Source organism: Ictalurus furcatus, chromosome 17, assembly GCF_023375685.1.
Source record: "Ictalurus furcatus strain D&B chromosome 17, Billie_1.0, whole genome shotgun sequence".
Taxonomy (NCBI): domain Eukaryota; kingdom Metazoa; phylum Chordata; class Actinopteri; order Siluriformes; family Ictaluridae; genus Ictalurus; species Ictalurus furcatus.
Genome location: NC_071271.1, coordinates 6,287,664 through 6,304,715, shown reverse-complemented (window position 1 = coordinate 6,304,715; position 17,052 = coordinate 6,287,664). Strand labels below are relative to the sequence as shown.

Below are 17,052 nucleotides of genomic sequence, written 5' to 3'. Positions count from 1 at the left end.
AACACACAACAAATACCCCCTATATATATATATATATATATATATATATATATATATATATATATATATATATATATATATATATATATATATATGCTTGTTTTTTTGTTTGTTTGTTTTCCAGACTTATTAAAATGAATCATGTTTGTATCCAATGCCCAGATAATGCCATAACGCAGGTTCACCTAAACGCCTCCTCACTGATCCCCTACACTGACAGCTCTTACTGAATAATAATAATAATAATAATAATAATAATAATAATAATAATAATAATAATAAACGTTTTAAAACTATATGTACAGTATTGTGCGTATTGCTTTTATTTTAGTACCATAGTGCAATAAACGTAGCCTATTACTATGCATACATATGCATATTATTTTAATTATGTTTGATCGTTTGAATTGTAATTGCTGTCATGCTGTTGTTGTTGTTATTATTATTATTATTATTATTATTATTATTAATATTATTGTTGTTGTTGTTGTTGTTGTTGTTTTTATTATTCCCCTTCACAGCAGTCTGAATGTGACAGAGTCCAAAGTTCACTGACGTTGCTGATAAGAGAGGCCAATAAAAGCAGCAGAGCTCCAGTGTAAACACGCTCTACCTGCAGGTCTGTGACAGCCTGCTCATTTGCATAAAGGACAGTACCGAAGCAGCAGTGGCTACAGTGCCCCGCCCTCTCATTAGCATATTGTAGATGCCCCGCCCTCCCAAAGCATCATGGCAAGTTATAGCGAGTGGGGAAGTGGCTCGGCTTCATCAAGCAGGTGTCTTTCTCAGGGGGACTTTTTACGCACGGGAAAAAAGCTGGAGAGGAGAGGGAATTTTTACAGCTTGAGTGTTTCTTTCTCTCTTTAGCTCCTCATCAAGGTGGACATTTTTTTTTTTGTGGATGTTCGCAAACATGGTGTCCAAGCTGACATCTTTGCAGCAGGAGCTTTTAAGCGCTCTGTTAGACTCCGGAGTTACCCGAGATGTTTTGATCCAGGCGCTGGACGACATGGAGCCGAGCCCGGCCAGTTATGGAGTTAAACTGGAGAACCTGCACATGTCTCCGTCGGCGGCTAGAACAAACGGAAGCGACGTGGAGGCCAAGCCCGTATTTCATACACTGACCAACGGGCACAGTAAAGGGAAATTGTCCGGGGACGAAGGATCAGAGGACGGAGATGATTACGACACGCCGCCGATCCTGAAGGAGCTGCAGTCTCTCAACACGGAGGAAGCGGCCGAGCAGCGCGCAGAGGTGGACCGCATGCTGGCGTGAGTGGCCCTTTCCCCCTCCAATCACTGTTCACACTCAAAATCAGGTCCTCGGACACTCAGTACCGAAATAATTACATTTAAAAAATCTTTATCTTTTTTCAAATTTCATACCAAATTATTTAACCATAACAGACAGAATAAAACTCAAAACCTTAAAACCTGGAAAAATTATTATTATTATTATTATTATTATTATTATTATTGGTGTTATGTGAGGACATTTTATATAAAAACAAAACGTGTCAAAAAGTATATGGGAAGAATCTGAAAGCGGTTGTGATACAGAATTGTGTCTCTATAACCCGGGGGTGTTTACAACTCCCAGTAATATTCATATACATAACCTATAGTACTATAGTATTTAAAAAATTAGGTTTAACCAAAAAAAAAAAAAAAAAAAAAGAAAGAAAGAAAGAAAGAAAGAAGAAAAGATTGTTTGCCAGTGTCTGTACAATAAAGTTCAGACCAGCGGTGTTTACACATTTAAAACCACGCGCCAAATTCATCTTTTAACATTCTGGTTACTAATTATCTACCTGGTTATTATTTCTTTGCCTTAGCGAAATATCAGCTGAAGAAGCTCTAGCCTATTTATCATTAACTCAGCGCTCTCCAGGCTAAATGTAAAATGGTGTTTCATCTCTGTGTATAATTACAGGCTTCTCCGGCCTTTAGAAACGTAAAAATTTTTTTCTTTAAATAGGAGAAAATATCATAGACTGTGACCAATTTAGATCTCTTCTATATAAAAGATTTTTTTTCTGTAATTTTAAATTTAATTCATTCATTATTTTTTTTTGGTGATTAGTAATTTATATATGATACTACAATAGACAGATTCTACAATACAATGCAGTATAGCCAATAATAATAATAATAATAATAATAATAATAATAATAATAATAATAATAATAACAATAATAATAATAATTTTAATTATAATTATAATTGTAATAATAATGATAGTTGTTGGTAAATATTTGTGGAGCTCAAATTAAGGATGAGCTACGGCCAAATTTGGTTTAACAAATGAATCCAGGTTGTATTCCTGATCTTGTAGGCCGACTTTTCTTCTTGAAGCCGCAACATCAGCAACGCGAAATGCAGTTTTAAAAACCCCAAACTAAACCACGTGGCGTTGACTTCTTATTAATTTTATTCTATAAATCATCAACTGAAAGATACACAGTGGCGTATGATTAGCGTGAATGGAGATCTGGTTATTCATTGTCAAAAGGCATAAAGCAGCTTCTCCCTCAGCTGTAAGGTACTGTGTGTGTGTGTGTGTGTGTGTGTGTGTGTGTGTGTGTGTGTGAGTGCGAGTGTGTGTGTGAGTGTGTGTGAGTGTGTGTATGGTGTTAGACTCCAAATCAAACAGCAAATTTGTCATATTTATTTGTTATAATCTCGCTTACTATGGCTGACTCTTTATTTCGACTGGATTTATAAAGGTAAGTGTTCGCTTGGTCACAGCAGGTTGTACAGAAAGCCCTCGCTCGTGTTCGCTTTTGGCCGTTTCTATGTACGTAGCTAATCTTTCATTCATATTTTTTAAAATGTATTTTAGCCAACAAAATGCGCCAAAAAAAAATAATAATAATAATTCCAATGCGCAAAACAGTGTGATTTTTATTTATTTATTTATTTTTAAAATAATCGTTGCCTTTGCATTTTGTTGCTGTCAACTAAACTTTCCACTAGCATGGTAAGCAGGAGACCTACTTTAAGATTGTGTTAATGTACTTGCTATTTATCTTGCAGTTACTTCAACAGTTTTGGTTAACTAGGTCACTAAATAATACTCTTCCCCCCGTGTGTGTTAACATGCAAAGTAGCATTAAAAAATAATTAATGGCACAATCATTTAAAACATTATTATTAATAATTAGTAGTACTTGATTTATATTTCTACAGGTCATTATTAATGTGTACGTTTCCTCATAATTCGAAGCATTTTTTTATGTTTAGAAGAAACGCTCTATTTATTTATTTATTTATTTTTAGTTTTCTTTTTTTATTTGAATTGGTGCCAGATGCTGTATGTTAAATGTAGCGTTTATTATAAATAACTGTAACATAAATACAAATAACTAACAGTCACGAAAGTAACATTTCTTCCAAAAAAAAACAACAACCCACATTTGTACACCAAATGGTGCAGGTCAACCGAAGACAAGGAAATTCTGGTTTTAATTTTATTTTACACGTCCTTCTGTAACGAAATCCCATCAGAGTAAATTGTGATTATCCAATTAAATCTGTAGCCACAACCATTGTAAGTATTTACTGCCCACTGAAAGCGATGATTAACGATCGTTTATTAGGGTGATTAACAATCATGTGTGAGCTCCTACACCACTTTAAACCTGGAAAGTGACAAAGCTGTCAGAGGGAGAGAGGGAGAGAGAGACGGGGAGAGAGAGGGAGAGAGAGAGACGAAGAGACGGAGAGAGAGAGAGAAAGAGAGAGAGGGAGAGAGAGAGAGAGACGAAGAGACGGAGAGAGGGAGAGAGGGAGAGAGAGAGAGAGAGAGAGATCCAGGTGTATTTTAGAGCGCTCATATATATCCTATGCATAACACACTTCGTTATTAATCACTGCGTTATTAATAATCAATAACTACACTCAAACATTCTATATTCTGGTATAAGTGTGGACATGTAACGCATTAAACTAATTGTTTTATATATATTGTTTTCATATGAAAAAAATAACCAAATCAAATTAAAAACACTTGTTTATACTTGCGCGCGCAGCGAGGACCCGTGGCGCGCCGCGCGCATGATCAAGGCCTACATGCAGCAGCACAACATTCCGCAGCGCGAGGTGGTCGACGTCACAGGCCTCAACCAATCACATCTCTCTCAACACCTTAACAAGGGCACGCCCATGAAGACGCAGAAGCGCGCGGCTCTTTACACCTGGTACGTCAGGAAGCAGCGCGAGATTCTGCGGCGTAAGTTCACTAAGCTTGTACTGAAACCAAAGAAGTTTAGCATATATCATTATATTTATTATATGTTTGCATAGAACATTATATAATATATTATTTATATTTGCTTTGGTACGAGATCTTCCTAAGAATTGTAATCAAAACCCCTATTTTACTTGATATTTTATTGATCTAAGCTGTTATTTATGTATGTATGTATGTATGTATGTATGTATTTATTTGTTTATTTATTTATTTTTCTGGACATAATGTCATTTACCCCCTTATGGCCCTCTATGTTTAATCACGTGGCAATTAAATTTGAGTAGGTTACACTGGCCACATACCTGAGTATCCTAGCACGCATAAATGCACAGACCATCAAACTGCATGTTTTTGTAACGGCAGAAGATACATGTACACCGAAAACACTTTCTTTATTTTTACAGAATTCAACCAAGCACATGGGTCTGGCACTAATATGACAGACAAAGGCAGTCAGGATCAGGTGCTTCTTCTTTTCCCAGAGTTCAGTCAGCCTGGACCTGGCATGGGGCAGCCTGGAGATGATGCTGGCACTGAACCTGCCCTCAAGAAACTCAGACGCAACCGCTTCAAGTGGGGGCCTGCGTCCCAGCAGATCCTCTACCAGGCGTATGAACGGCAGAAGAACCCAAGCAAAGAAGAGCGGGAGGCTCTGGTAGAAGAATGTAATCGGTAATGCTGCATGTATCGTATTTTATCATTTTTTAACTATTACAATATTCAATATCAATGTTTCTAGCATCTTACACACTTTGTAGTCTTACATAATTGACCAATAATTGCATTGACTAAACATTTTTTTCGTCCCCATGTAGGGCAGAGTGTCTCCAGAGAGGGGTATCACCATCTAAAGCCCAAGGACTTGGTACCAATTTAGTCACAGAGGTGCGTGTTTACAACTGGTTCGCCAATCGGCGCAAAGAGGAAGCCTTCAGACAGAAGCTGGCTATGGATGCCTATGGAGGGCAAAGCATCAATCCCCTCCTCACACACAGTTCGCCACACCATTCACAGGCCAGCACCTCTCCACCCAGCAAGATGCAAGGTAATCATATTTCGAGATCCTCTCACCGCCAGTTGAACTTAAAGCTCCTTAAAGCCTCAGTTGTGAATCTAGGTCAGGTTACTGAGGCAAGGCCTCAGGGCTGTTATCAGGGCTGTAGTGTTTGATAGCAGTGGAGGTGGAAAACAATATTTGTCATTAGCTTCACTTCCAGTTCTGTGGGAAAAGAAGAAAGAGTTAAATTAGAGTGCACTGAGCATATGGCGTTTTTATTCCCTGCTTTGGAAATGTGTTAATAACAATCCAAATGTACCTGGGATCAGTACCAGGGTCAGCCTCAGGTCAAACAAGCAGGATAACAACATGACAGTAGTATTGTTGTCCGTGTAAGGTTGTGATTTGCCTGTACTGCTGGCCCCTCTTCTGATATATCTAATAAAGCACAGATCCAGTTAAATACGCTGATCTAGCTTGAAATAGCAAGGCACTAATATATATATATATATATATATATATATATATATATATATATATATATTTAAATCTTTGTGTTAAAAGATGAGAAGAAAAGATTGCTTGTTTTCCTTGAACACACGTTTTTAATCTTGTTGATACGTGTTGGCTTGTTTGTTTGCTTACGGATTTTCCCTCCTGCACACCTGGCCAGTGAATGACCCCAGGTTGCAAGGAGAGGCAGGGTCACTGACTGGAGTGGGTGCAAAGGGGTAGGGGTGTCTGTTTCAGATAAGGAAGACTCTGCTTTACTAAGCTCTTCCTTAGCTGGGGGTTAGGGTGCTTACAAGGCATCCCGCCAGCAGCATCAGATGTTTTTCAGTGTAAAAGCCTGACCCAACAAGAATGGCTCAGCAGGTTGCCCTCATCATGTTGCTAAGACACAGTCTGTATTATGCATGCTTAATTGACAATTAAAATCCTCAGCTACTACATCTCCCAGACCTTTGATAAGGGGCTCCCCTGTCCCCTGCTCTCTTTACTCTCTCCTAGCAGGAAACCCCATTGTCCATGGTGTATTAGAAGTGACTGTAACCTAGGTTCATTTATCTCTGTTGGGCTAGGGGAGGGAATGCTAGAACCCTCCCCCCACCTTTATGAACTAGAGTATAGTGGTTGAAGCTGGGATGGGAGCAGAGCAGCAGGAGCTGTCTGCTAGTATTGGGTCTTTTTTGACCAAACAGGACTGATCACCCTTCTGCTGTGGCTAAAGTTGGCTGTGGGTGAAGCCCCCTTTTTTTCCACCCCTTTTCTCAAATCACATCAAGCCTATAGGTCAGAAGGAAAAGGTCACTGTAGGGTCAGTTCTCTTATTCCTGTTTTATTGACCTTTTATTGATCTTATCATGCTATTGATAAGATTTAGGAGCTATGTGTTTGAGTTTTTGGTTGTTTTCTTACCTCTGTTTTGGGTCCCAATGGAATGCAGATACATTTATATACACCTATACTCTGAATGGATATACCATCAGCCACAATTTTGATAGCCCCATTAAATAATTTAATCTGTCTTTCTCGTATCATACGTTCTTAAATCTTCAAACCAGACTCGTGGAAAATTCTAATGATGAAAATGTCAAGTTTCTTAATGAAAGAATTCCCCTCAGCTGGTTGGCCAGAGTGTAGAACATTGTAGTTTATGGCGGAGTGTCCTTCTGGATGACCTTTGCACATAACTCATGGGTTCAGCTGTCTCCACACTTACCGTGAAGCCCACAACCAGGCTGAAAGGACATGTACGTCCTGCAGAGACCCAGGAGGTCTCTCATATGTAGCAGCATTCTAAAGACTATTGCCTGGGGTTGGGCACCAGGACTTTGATATTACATGGGTCCCAAGGAGAACTGAAGCTTTTTAGTTCTTGCTCCTACTCCCTGATACAACTCCCCTTCTGCACTTATCACCCTCTGGATTCTGTATTATTATTTTTAACTCACTATTTTTAACTCTACTAGGTTTTTAGATCAAGGCTTGACCATTAAACACATGTATTACAATGTTTGTAATGTGTACTGTGAACTGGGATAGTTACACTTGCTTAGGCATCTGATGTTTTTGTCCTGCATCGCTCCTGCCCTGTGTTGTCAAAGACCATATTTTGCTTCCTTGTTGCCCTAGAAACAGAGCTCTCCTGCTGGTCAGACTGGTCAGTCTGGTCAGACATACAACCCAAGCTGGCAATAAGAAAGAGAGAGAGGAAGAGAGAGAGCAGCAGTCCCTGCATCCTAGGTGAATAGCAGACAAAGTCAGACAATGCCCCTGGTGAATCGCCCCATCCTCCCCCTGACACTTTTACAGGGTATAGACCTATAAAATAAAGTCTGTTTATGGTGCTTGGTCCATTGTGTGGTCAGGGGTCCATGGGCCTGATGGAGTGCTTTATTGTCCGCTGTGGTTGTTTACAAGATGCTGTAGAGCTGTGAGAGAGTTGGCTGCAGACACATGTTTGTGGAGAGTCCCTCGTCTGATGTCTAGCTAATGAACCACATGATGGATGAAATGTGGTCATTGCCACTTTTGTTAAAAAACAAAGTTGTTTGCCACTTAGAAGGATGTGTTTCATTTGTGTAGTACATGGTGCCTTTGGTAATGTGTGGGAGTGTTTGAGTGCTCTATGTCTTGGTCTGGTCAGTTATAGATCTTGCGAAGATCCTGCTCTTGGTGTGTTATTTTAAGTAATGGTAGCCGATGTCTCTGTCAGGATGATACTGGAGCTTAAATGAGGTACTGCCTGCATATCAACAAAAGTATTTGACACTGGCATTGATTTTGTAATGTTTGCTTGGTCAGTATCAGAGGAGGCTGGGATTTGCAAACACCCACTGCACAAGAGATGACTGAAATCCCTGTCAAGTGGAGTCCCAGAACTTGACATGAGACTCAGCCTACAAAGCAATCTATCCCATTAAAAGAATCTTCAATTCTGAATGTGAAAATGTGTATCTTTTTTTACTCAAAGTCAAATCAGAGAATGTTTTAGGTGTCCTAGGAAGCACAAGCTGCCATGAGTGTGTGGTGTTATGAGCAACAGGCTATGTGTACACTGGCCTTGACTCTGTTGGACATGTATCTGCAGTGGAGTTTGTTTGTTCTGCGCTAACCTGGCAGGAGGCAGACATAAGCGTCTCTGGCAACTTGTGGCTAATGTGAAAACACATGGAGAGACCCAAATCTCTACCCTATATGTAGACTTGTGTTATTTCAAAAAGCAACTCAATATCTCTCTCTCTCTCTCTCTCTCTCTCTCTCTCTCTCTCTCTCTCTTTTGCCTCAGCTGTCAGGTACAACCCGGGTCCCAGTGAAGTCAGCTCCTCAAGCACTATCAATCACCACAGCATGACGAGCAGCCAGTCTGTATTGCAGCAGGTCTCTCCTGGAGCACTGGACCCCAGCCATGGCCTGCTGTCACCTGACGCCAAGATGGTGAGCACACCTGGCCACTCCTGCCTCAGATAAGATAAGCCAAGGCCTACTTTTGATACAACAACGCCGAACAGGGCCCCCGATAGCCGCTGCCATTGACCGCTGTGTAGCCCAACAAACATTGCATTGTTCTTTCAGTTGAAGCTCCAGTAGACAGTAAGGTTTAGTCTACAGTATGCCACAGGGCAGCTATGGTGTTACTATGAGTAGGGCATGACCATGGCTATGCCAATAAACCTGACAAAGAAACATTCTGTTGTTATTGATTATATGCCATGGAGGAAGAAGTAGCGGGTGGAGCTCTGCTTACTCTGGCAAGTGGACTGACAGCAGCGCTCGATTAAGCTGGAGTGCTGCAGAAGGAGAACATCTGACCCTCCCTCCACCCCCCGCTCTATGCAAATATTGAATTTTCAGCTAGACAAACCTCAGTCACCTTCGATGTTCTAAACTTCTCAATATATCAGAGATATTGACTTGTTTAATTTAGTTCTGACTCAAATTCGTTGGGACTTCTAGTGCACTTGTGCTGGTGATATCAGCATGAGGAGGAAGTGATGATAATTGTGGCTTTTCTTTGCTGTCAGACAGTTGTCTGAGCAAAGCCGCCTCTATGACCAGCAGCCTATTCAAAAATACCCACTGTCTCTTCAAGCCCTGTCATTCTTGCTTTAAGATAGCACTGCAGAACCTTTGATAAAATGCTTTTATTGGTAACTGATCTAAAGTTTAGCAATCAAGAGTTTGGCACTTGCACTAGAATGAGGTCCCTTGCCTAATGGTAGTTAGACATCCTCTGACTGAATCTCTGTGTTTTAATCTTGGCAGATCTCAGTATCAGGTGGAGGTCTTCCACCAGTTAGCACCTTGACCAACATCCATAGCTCCCACCATGGTCACCAGCAAACACAGAACCTCATTATGCCCATCTCTGGAGTCATGGCCATTGCACAGGGTGAGTGCTCTCTCTTACTTGCCACTGGTTGCCATCCTCGGTCTTGGGGACATGATGGGCATGTCTGAGCATTTTTGTGTTTCCTCTGCTATAACATGCCTGATTCAAACCAGGAGTGGAATCGGTATCATCATAAACATTGTGTAAATTTGTGTACAGGTCTGAGCACATCACAGGCACAGACGGTGCCTGTAATCAACAGCGTGGCAGGAAGTCTGGCCACCCTACAGCCCGTCCAGTTCTCACAGCAGCTGCATAGCTCTCACCAACAGAGTCTCATGCAACAGTCCCACAGCCACATGAGCCAACAGCCCTTCATGGCCACCGTTACACACTCACACAGTAAGTGTGCTCTCTTCTCTTACTGTAGCTGGATGAAGTGAAAAATTCCCTAATGGGAACTAGCAAAATGTTTGCATACCTATTATTTGCTTCATTTTCCTTATACTTAAAAAAAAAAAAACCTTTGTAATTGTTGTTTATTACAAACTTTATTGAAAGTTTTCCTTTTTATTTATCCACTAGATCACTCCAACCCTTGTTACGAACCAATATTAGTCTCTAGTCTTTCAGGTTATGAATTAGGTTCTTTGTATGCTACACTAATATGCACCAAACCTAGATTATCATTGAAGGACATACTTCTGATAATTTTACACAATGAGACTATACTATATATAGATAATATGCCGAGGTTAGTTAATCTATTGAGTTGTCTTCATTCTGATGATTTTTTTAATGACCTTTCAGCTGTTTGAGCTGTTAAAAGTATCTGGAAAATGCCTGAATGTAATATATGTTCCCATATGGATAAACATGATACATGCAACTCATAGGAACATGCAGCTCATTTGTATTCTTAATACATGCAGACATTTTTGACACACGTGTGACCGTCTGTCTGCCTGTTGTGTTATTTTAACAGTGTACCCACACAAGCAGGAGCCACCACAGTATTCCCACCCGTCACGCTTTCCGTCCGCCATGGTAGTAACAGACAACAACAGCCTCAACACCCTCAGCTCAATGTCCTCCACCAAACAGGTCAGTTCATGTGCTCCTAGCTTCACCTCTATGTCTCATTGTCTCATTTGTTCTACCATAGTATATGATAACTGTGTATGGAATATGTAGCTATCTGAGGTAAGATAACTGCCTGTGTATTCTGCATGTATCCCTTCAGCCATGCTTTTGGAAAGTTTAAGCATCAGGGTACTCTATCCTGCAGCTTTCAAATGATTTTTCTTGTTTGGGGACTAAAACAAAACAAACAAAGAAAAATATCAACAAATCATCTTTTCTTAATTATTAATTAATCAAGTTACACTAACATGCACCGAATGCAGATTAAAGGACATGTTTCTACTGTAGTAAACATCCACAGTGAGCACTATACTAATCCCAGCTAATAGTTGTGTTCATTCTGACGATTTATTTAATCCCTGTCATATTAGGATGCTGCTGTTAACAAGATGGTACAACTGGGGGGTCTGAACTGGGTAAATACTGTTTAAATAAAGTCACTTAATAATCCTGCACTGTGGTGAAGTGAAATGGTGTCCTTTTTGAATCGTGCCTGTCCTGATTAAATGCATTTCTACATGTACACATCCTTAGCAGACACAGCATGCTTTTTACAATTTGAAGCTGACCGAATGTGCACAAAATGAGTATCGAGGGACCAGCCTGAGATGAGCGAATTAGAGAAAAGTCAATTTGTAAAGTCAGGAATTGTAAAGGGGCCACTTCGGTTTATCCATGCTTTCTAAACATCTGAATCAGTAAAGCAAGCAAGTGTAGCGATACTCCTCAGAATACCCATTTCCTTTGAACGGCCTGACTGACCAGTCACCCGTACGCTCTAGCCACAAGTCACCTGATATATAAACTGCTCTCGCTGTCTCTCTTTCTTCTTTTCCTCTCTGTCACTCACTCACTCGTACTGTCAGTATTTCTATCTCTATTTTTTCTTTTATTCCCGTCCCTCTTTCCTTGTCATCTTTTTTTTTTATCTCTCCCCCGTGCCTATATCCGCTTCTCTCTTTCCCTCTGCCCACTCTCTATTCCACCACTCCCAGACCAGCGCTCAGCATATCAGACCAGGAAATGACCCTCGGTCTTAATTAAAGCTAGTGTGTCGCTCTTGTTTCCCTGCCGTGGGGAGGCATGTGCGTTCACTAATTCCCTCTTCCCCTTTCTGACTTCTCCCCACCCTCCATGAGCGCTCTAGCCTGAAATGCAGTCTTCACTCAGCTGCTTTCACACGCTCAATTTCCCACGCTGCAGTGGTGATGGCCACTAGCTGATGAGCTGACGTGACTTGGGCCTTAACGTCAGTTAGTACTCTTCACTGCACACACACACACACACACACACACACACACACACACACCCTTTACAATATTTATAACATTTAGTAACACATGCAATCAAATAATTGAAGTCAAAACTTTATATTTATATGAAGCTGTTTATGAAGTACTGAATGTGCCTCACGTATGTGATACCTCAGCCACTTAAGAGGGCACTTTCAGGTTCTCCTCTCCCTTATCAGAGCCCTTGTATTTGACTTGGATGGTGTAACAAATGGCAGTGGGCTTTCTGGGGAATATTACGAACCCACTCTGGCTTTATTGCCCTCCTGTTTGCCCTTTTTTTCGCTCACACTAAACACCCCCTCTACTCATAGAGCACCATCTAAAGTCTCTAGTTCGAGCAGCTGGTCCACACCTTTATCAGGTGAGACTGTTTGTTGGCCAGAGGGTCATGACGGGGTCACGTGTCTCCGCCCTTACAAGGAAAGGCAGAAATAGAAATAGCCTGAGATGTTTCACTGAAAAAAAAAAAAGAAGGCACGAGAGCGGATAACTTCACTGTTAACTGTTCACTGATATCTGTTAACTTTACCACCAGTAGCACTTTGTACAGTACTGCACTGTTTATTAAGCTCTGACTCTTTATTTTCTCTTCCTCTCGTCTTTGTCGACAGTGTCCTCTGCAAGCCTGGTGAGCGTGTCCACCTGACTTCCTCAATGCCTAGCAACAGGAGCACATTTCTCTGGCTCTCTCCCTGCTGTATCTGTGGAAACTCCTAATCACTGGCAACAGTGCACTGGAAGATGAGCTGGTCACTAATGTAGGGACTGAAAAAAAAGAGGAGAGCAATCAGAAAGAAGACTCTGGCTTAGTCAAATCGTACCATGGAAAGATGGGAGGATCACCTGGAAGTCACTACCGTTGAACAATTTCCAAACTTGCCTTTTGTAACAGTGTTTTGCTTTCAACCACTAAAAAAAAAGGATGATTCTGACATCTTTTAAGGAACAAATGGAAATGGTGTGCAGTGACGGTGTTAAACTGCCATGATTTTGTGTGTAGACTCACAGGGTTACCAAATGCCAAAGGATTACCAATGCTCCATTTCCGGTCAAGCTGGCTCTTTAACGGAGGATTCTTCTCATCCTGTCCCTGGACTGTCAGTCTAAAACATCAATGAGCTCACCTAGACATAGATGTTCTGTAATCAGTTTGCGAATGAAATGACAATCAGCTTATATTATTTTCAACAGGTCTTTTTTTTTGGGTTAGAACTTGATGGACTGAATGTGTTGGTTGTGTTTCCTGCATATACATTGCAGTGGGTCTTCCATTTCTGTGGTTAATATGAGTAGTCACTGTTCTGTACAGTTGTAAATATGAATGAATGATAATTATGCTATGTCTTTAAAGATGTATGTTTTTTTTCCCAACAAACTGTGATTTAGAAATGACAATCTTTAGAACAGAAAGGACTATGCAATGTACTGAATGGCACAAAGAAATTGTGGGATTAGCCCATTTCCTGCAGATTTACAAACAGTTACACCAGCAAAACAACGTGGGATAATAGCATTGTCAAAGCCGAGCTGCAGATATTGCACACGTTTTCCTTATTTCCATTTTGGAATCTGAGAATGATACCATGACAAGGAATCCTTAACGTAATGACATTATTCTCTAAACATTACTGATGGTATCACAGACAGAGTCTCTAGAATGGTAATTGAGAGGCTGATAACTGTGAGTAGGAGGGTAGTCTGTCATCAGGTCATGGTCACCAGGACAAACAGTATTACCTACTTATGCAATTATGAGGTGCAGTACGGTACACAAAACATAATGTAATAACCCATACACTCAAACACTAGTCACCACATGCATTAAATGAATTTGTGGACTGCTCGATATGGAAAAGAGACGAGAAGCGATTTTGTCGGTTTGCTTAGCTCTTTTAACTCTCACCTGTTCTTACTTTCCAATAGGTCATTTCTGAAAAAAGAAAAAAAAAAAAGAAAAGCTTTTATTGAGCGTATGCAACTTGGTTACAACGTCATTCTCAACACATACCATTAGATTTTGTCAGTCTTGTATTATTTTTGTATAAAATGAAAATCAATGTTTTAAAATCATTATTTATACTGTGAGGGGGAAAAAAAAATGATGATGTTTTAAGTAAAGGCTCTTTCCAAGACCCGTGATAGTGAGTTGTCCTTTTTTTCTGTTAATCTTTCTCTGTCAGTGGAAAGTGTGTGTGTGTGTGTGTGTGTGTGTGTGTGTGTGTGTGTGTGTGTGTGTGGTGGTTAAGATAGCAGACAGTATCAGCATTGTGTGTTAAAATAGCCCGTTTTCTCCTGACCCTCACCACAACTTTGCGTTGCACAATTTCTTTACTGTTAAAAAATTTCCCAACGATCCCTTTCTTTCTAACAAAAAGTTTCAGGAATGTGTGTCTATTGAACTATTCTCTACACCTCCTATTCCTGTCAAGCATTGTTTGTATAACTTATCTGCAGGACTGAGGTATCAGTGTTTGATGATGCATCACATTGTCTGTGCCTGGTGTATTTGCTAATGTGTGTTTTCTCCCTCAGCAGTACAATATGACACACAAAGTACATAACCCTTGAAGCAGGGAGGCTTTCTCAGAGAGCAAAGCGTTTATGTGTGTTTATATGGATCGCTTGATCACTCAATCGGTGGGAAAAATGTCGAATATTCAAAATATGTCTGCCAAAACATAGCACCTGTGCATTAAAGTGAAGCTCCATCAGGGCTGTGTGTTTCACCTCCCTCATACTGCAATCCTCCCAATCTAAAACCAACAGTTTCTGAAATTCCCATCATAATGAACAAATGTGGGTGATAGAGCTGTGTGTTAATGAAAGCCAAAGTCAGGCCAGACCACATAGCTATGATAGTTTGGCTTGTTGGTGGTATTTTTCAGGACAGCAACTTTTTCATTCTCAGGCACTGGGTGATAAATTTCTGGATTTTTTCTCGAGCATAATCTTATATCTCTTTGGTTCTTGATCATGTACCAGTCTATATCGTGTACAAGTTCTTCCAATCGTCCTTACCTTGGGCAAAGGTGACAAAGGTTTAACATACTGTAGTTGGATTCACAGAGGATTGGCCTCTTTGAATGAAGACTGAGATGACTGGCTTTCTTTTAGGAAATGTTTTAAAGACAGAGTGTGGCCGAGAATGTGCATGAACGAAACTGTTATTCTACAAATTATTCAAGAAGAAAAAATGTAAACAATAATGAAATTTTTTTGAATTAATTGTTTAAATTACAGTGAGGGAAAAAAGTATTTGATCCCCTGCTGATTTTGTACGTTTGCCCACTGACAAAGAAATGATCAGTCTATAATTTTAATGGTAGATTTATTTGAACAGTGAGAGACAGAATAACAACAAGAAAATCCAGAAAAACGCATGTCAAAAATGTTATAAATTGATTTGCATTTTAATGAGGGAAATAAGTATTTGACCCCCTCTCAATCAGAAAGATTTCTGGTTCCCAGGTGTCTTTTATACAGGTAACGAGCTGAGATTAGGAGCACACTCTTAAAGGGAGTGCTCCTATTCTCAGCTTGTTACCTGTATAAAAGTCACCTGTCCACAGAAGCAATCAATCAATCAGATTCCAAACTCTCCACCAAGGCCAAGACCAAAGAGCTCTCCAAGGATGTCAGGGACAAGATTGTAGACCTACACAAGTCTGGAATGGGCTACAAGACCATTGCCAAGCAGCTTGGTGAGAAGGTGACAACAGTTGGTGCGATTATTCGCAAATGGAAGAAACAAAAGAACTGTCAATCTCCCTCGGCCTGGGGCTCCATGCAAGATCTCACCTCGTGGAGTTGCAATGATCATGAGAACAGTGAGGAATCAGCCCAGAACTACACGGGAGGATCTTGTCAATGATCTCAAGGCAGCTGGGACCATAGTCACCAAGAAAACAATTGGTAACACACTACGCCGTGAAGGACTGAAATCCTGCAGCGCCCGCAAGGTCCCCCTGCTCAAGAAAGCACATATACACGCCCGCCTGAAGTTTGCCAATGAACATCTGAATGATTCAGAGGACAACTGGGTGAACGTGTTGTGGTCAGATGAGACCAAAATGGAGCTCTTTGGCATCAACTCAACTCGCTGTGTTTGGAGGAGGAGGAATGCTGCCTATGACCCCAAGAACACCATCCCCACCGTCAAACATGGAGGTGGAAACATTATGCTTTGGGGGTGTTTTTCTGCTAAGGGGACAGGACAACTTCACCGCATCAAAGGGACGATGGACGGGGCCATGTACCGTCAAATCTTGGGTGAGAACCTCCTTCCCTCAGCCAGGGCATTGAAAATGGGTCGTGGATGGGTATTCCAGCATGACAATGACCCAAAACACACGGCCAAGGCAACAAAGGAGTGGCTCAAGAAGAAGCACATTAAGGTCCTGGAGTGGCCTAGCCAGTCTCCAGACCTTAATCCCATACAAGATCTGTGGAGGGAGCTGAAGGTTCGAGTTGCCAAACGTCAGCCTCGAAACCTTAATGACTTGGAGAAGATCTGCAAAGAGGAGTGGGACAAAATCCCTCCTGAGATGTGTGCAAACCTGGTGGCCAACTACAAGAAACGTCTGACCTCTGTGATTGCCAACAAGGGTTTTGCCACCAAGTACTAAGTCATGTTTTGCAGAGGGGTCAAATACTTATTTCCCTCATTAAAATGCAAATCAATTTATAACATTTTTGACATGCATTTTTCTGGATTTTCTTGTTGTTATTCTGTCTCTCACTGTTCAAATAAATCTACCATTAAAATTATAGAATGATCATTTCTTTGTCAGTGGGCAAACGTACAAAATCAGCAGGGGATCAAATACTTTTTTCCCTCACTGTATGTATTAATTATAATTAGAGATGCACCCATGTATCAGCCAATAATCGGTACCGGCCGATAAAGGCAATTTTTCACACTATCGGCTGATAGTTTAAAAACATCTGATGATCAGGGCCGATTATATCCTGTCAATCAAAAGAGGGCGGGAAAACACATGGATTTTGTGCTGTGTGTAAAGATGTCTC

General features: G+C 40.7%; 1 protein-coding gene across 4 annotated transcripts; it reads left to right on the top strand.

The window, feature by feature from the left end:
• The first annotated feature begins 315 nt into the window (after positions 1–315).
• On the top strand, positions 316–14,156 carry hnf1ba (HNF1 homeobox Ba). Of its 4 annotated transcripts, none has more exons than XM_053647510.1 (10): positions 316–1,272; positions 4,033–4,232; positions 4,736–4,925; positions 5,069–5,298; positions 8,543–8,691; positions 9,520–9,646; positions 9,806–9,988; positions 10,572–10,690; positions 11,101–11,145; positions 12,636–14,156. In XM_053647510.1, the coding sequence occupies exons 1-10, from the start codon at positions 902–904 to the stop codon at positions 12,654–12,656; spliced, it is 1,635 nt and encodes a 544-aa protein (XP_053503485.1). In that variant the 5' UTR covers positions 316–901; the 3' UTR covers positions 12,657–14,156. The 4 variants fall into 4 exon arrangements, with proteins under 4 accessions (XP_053503485.1, XP_053503483.1, XP_053503486.1 ...); XM_053647508.1 differs by having other exon boundaries at positions 4,658–4,925; XM_053647511.1 differs by lacking the exon at positions 11,101–11,145.
• Positions 14,157–17,052: the final 2,896 nt, after the last annotated feature.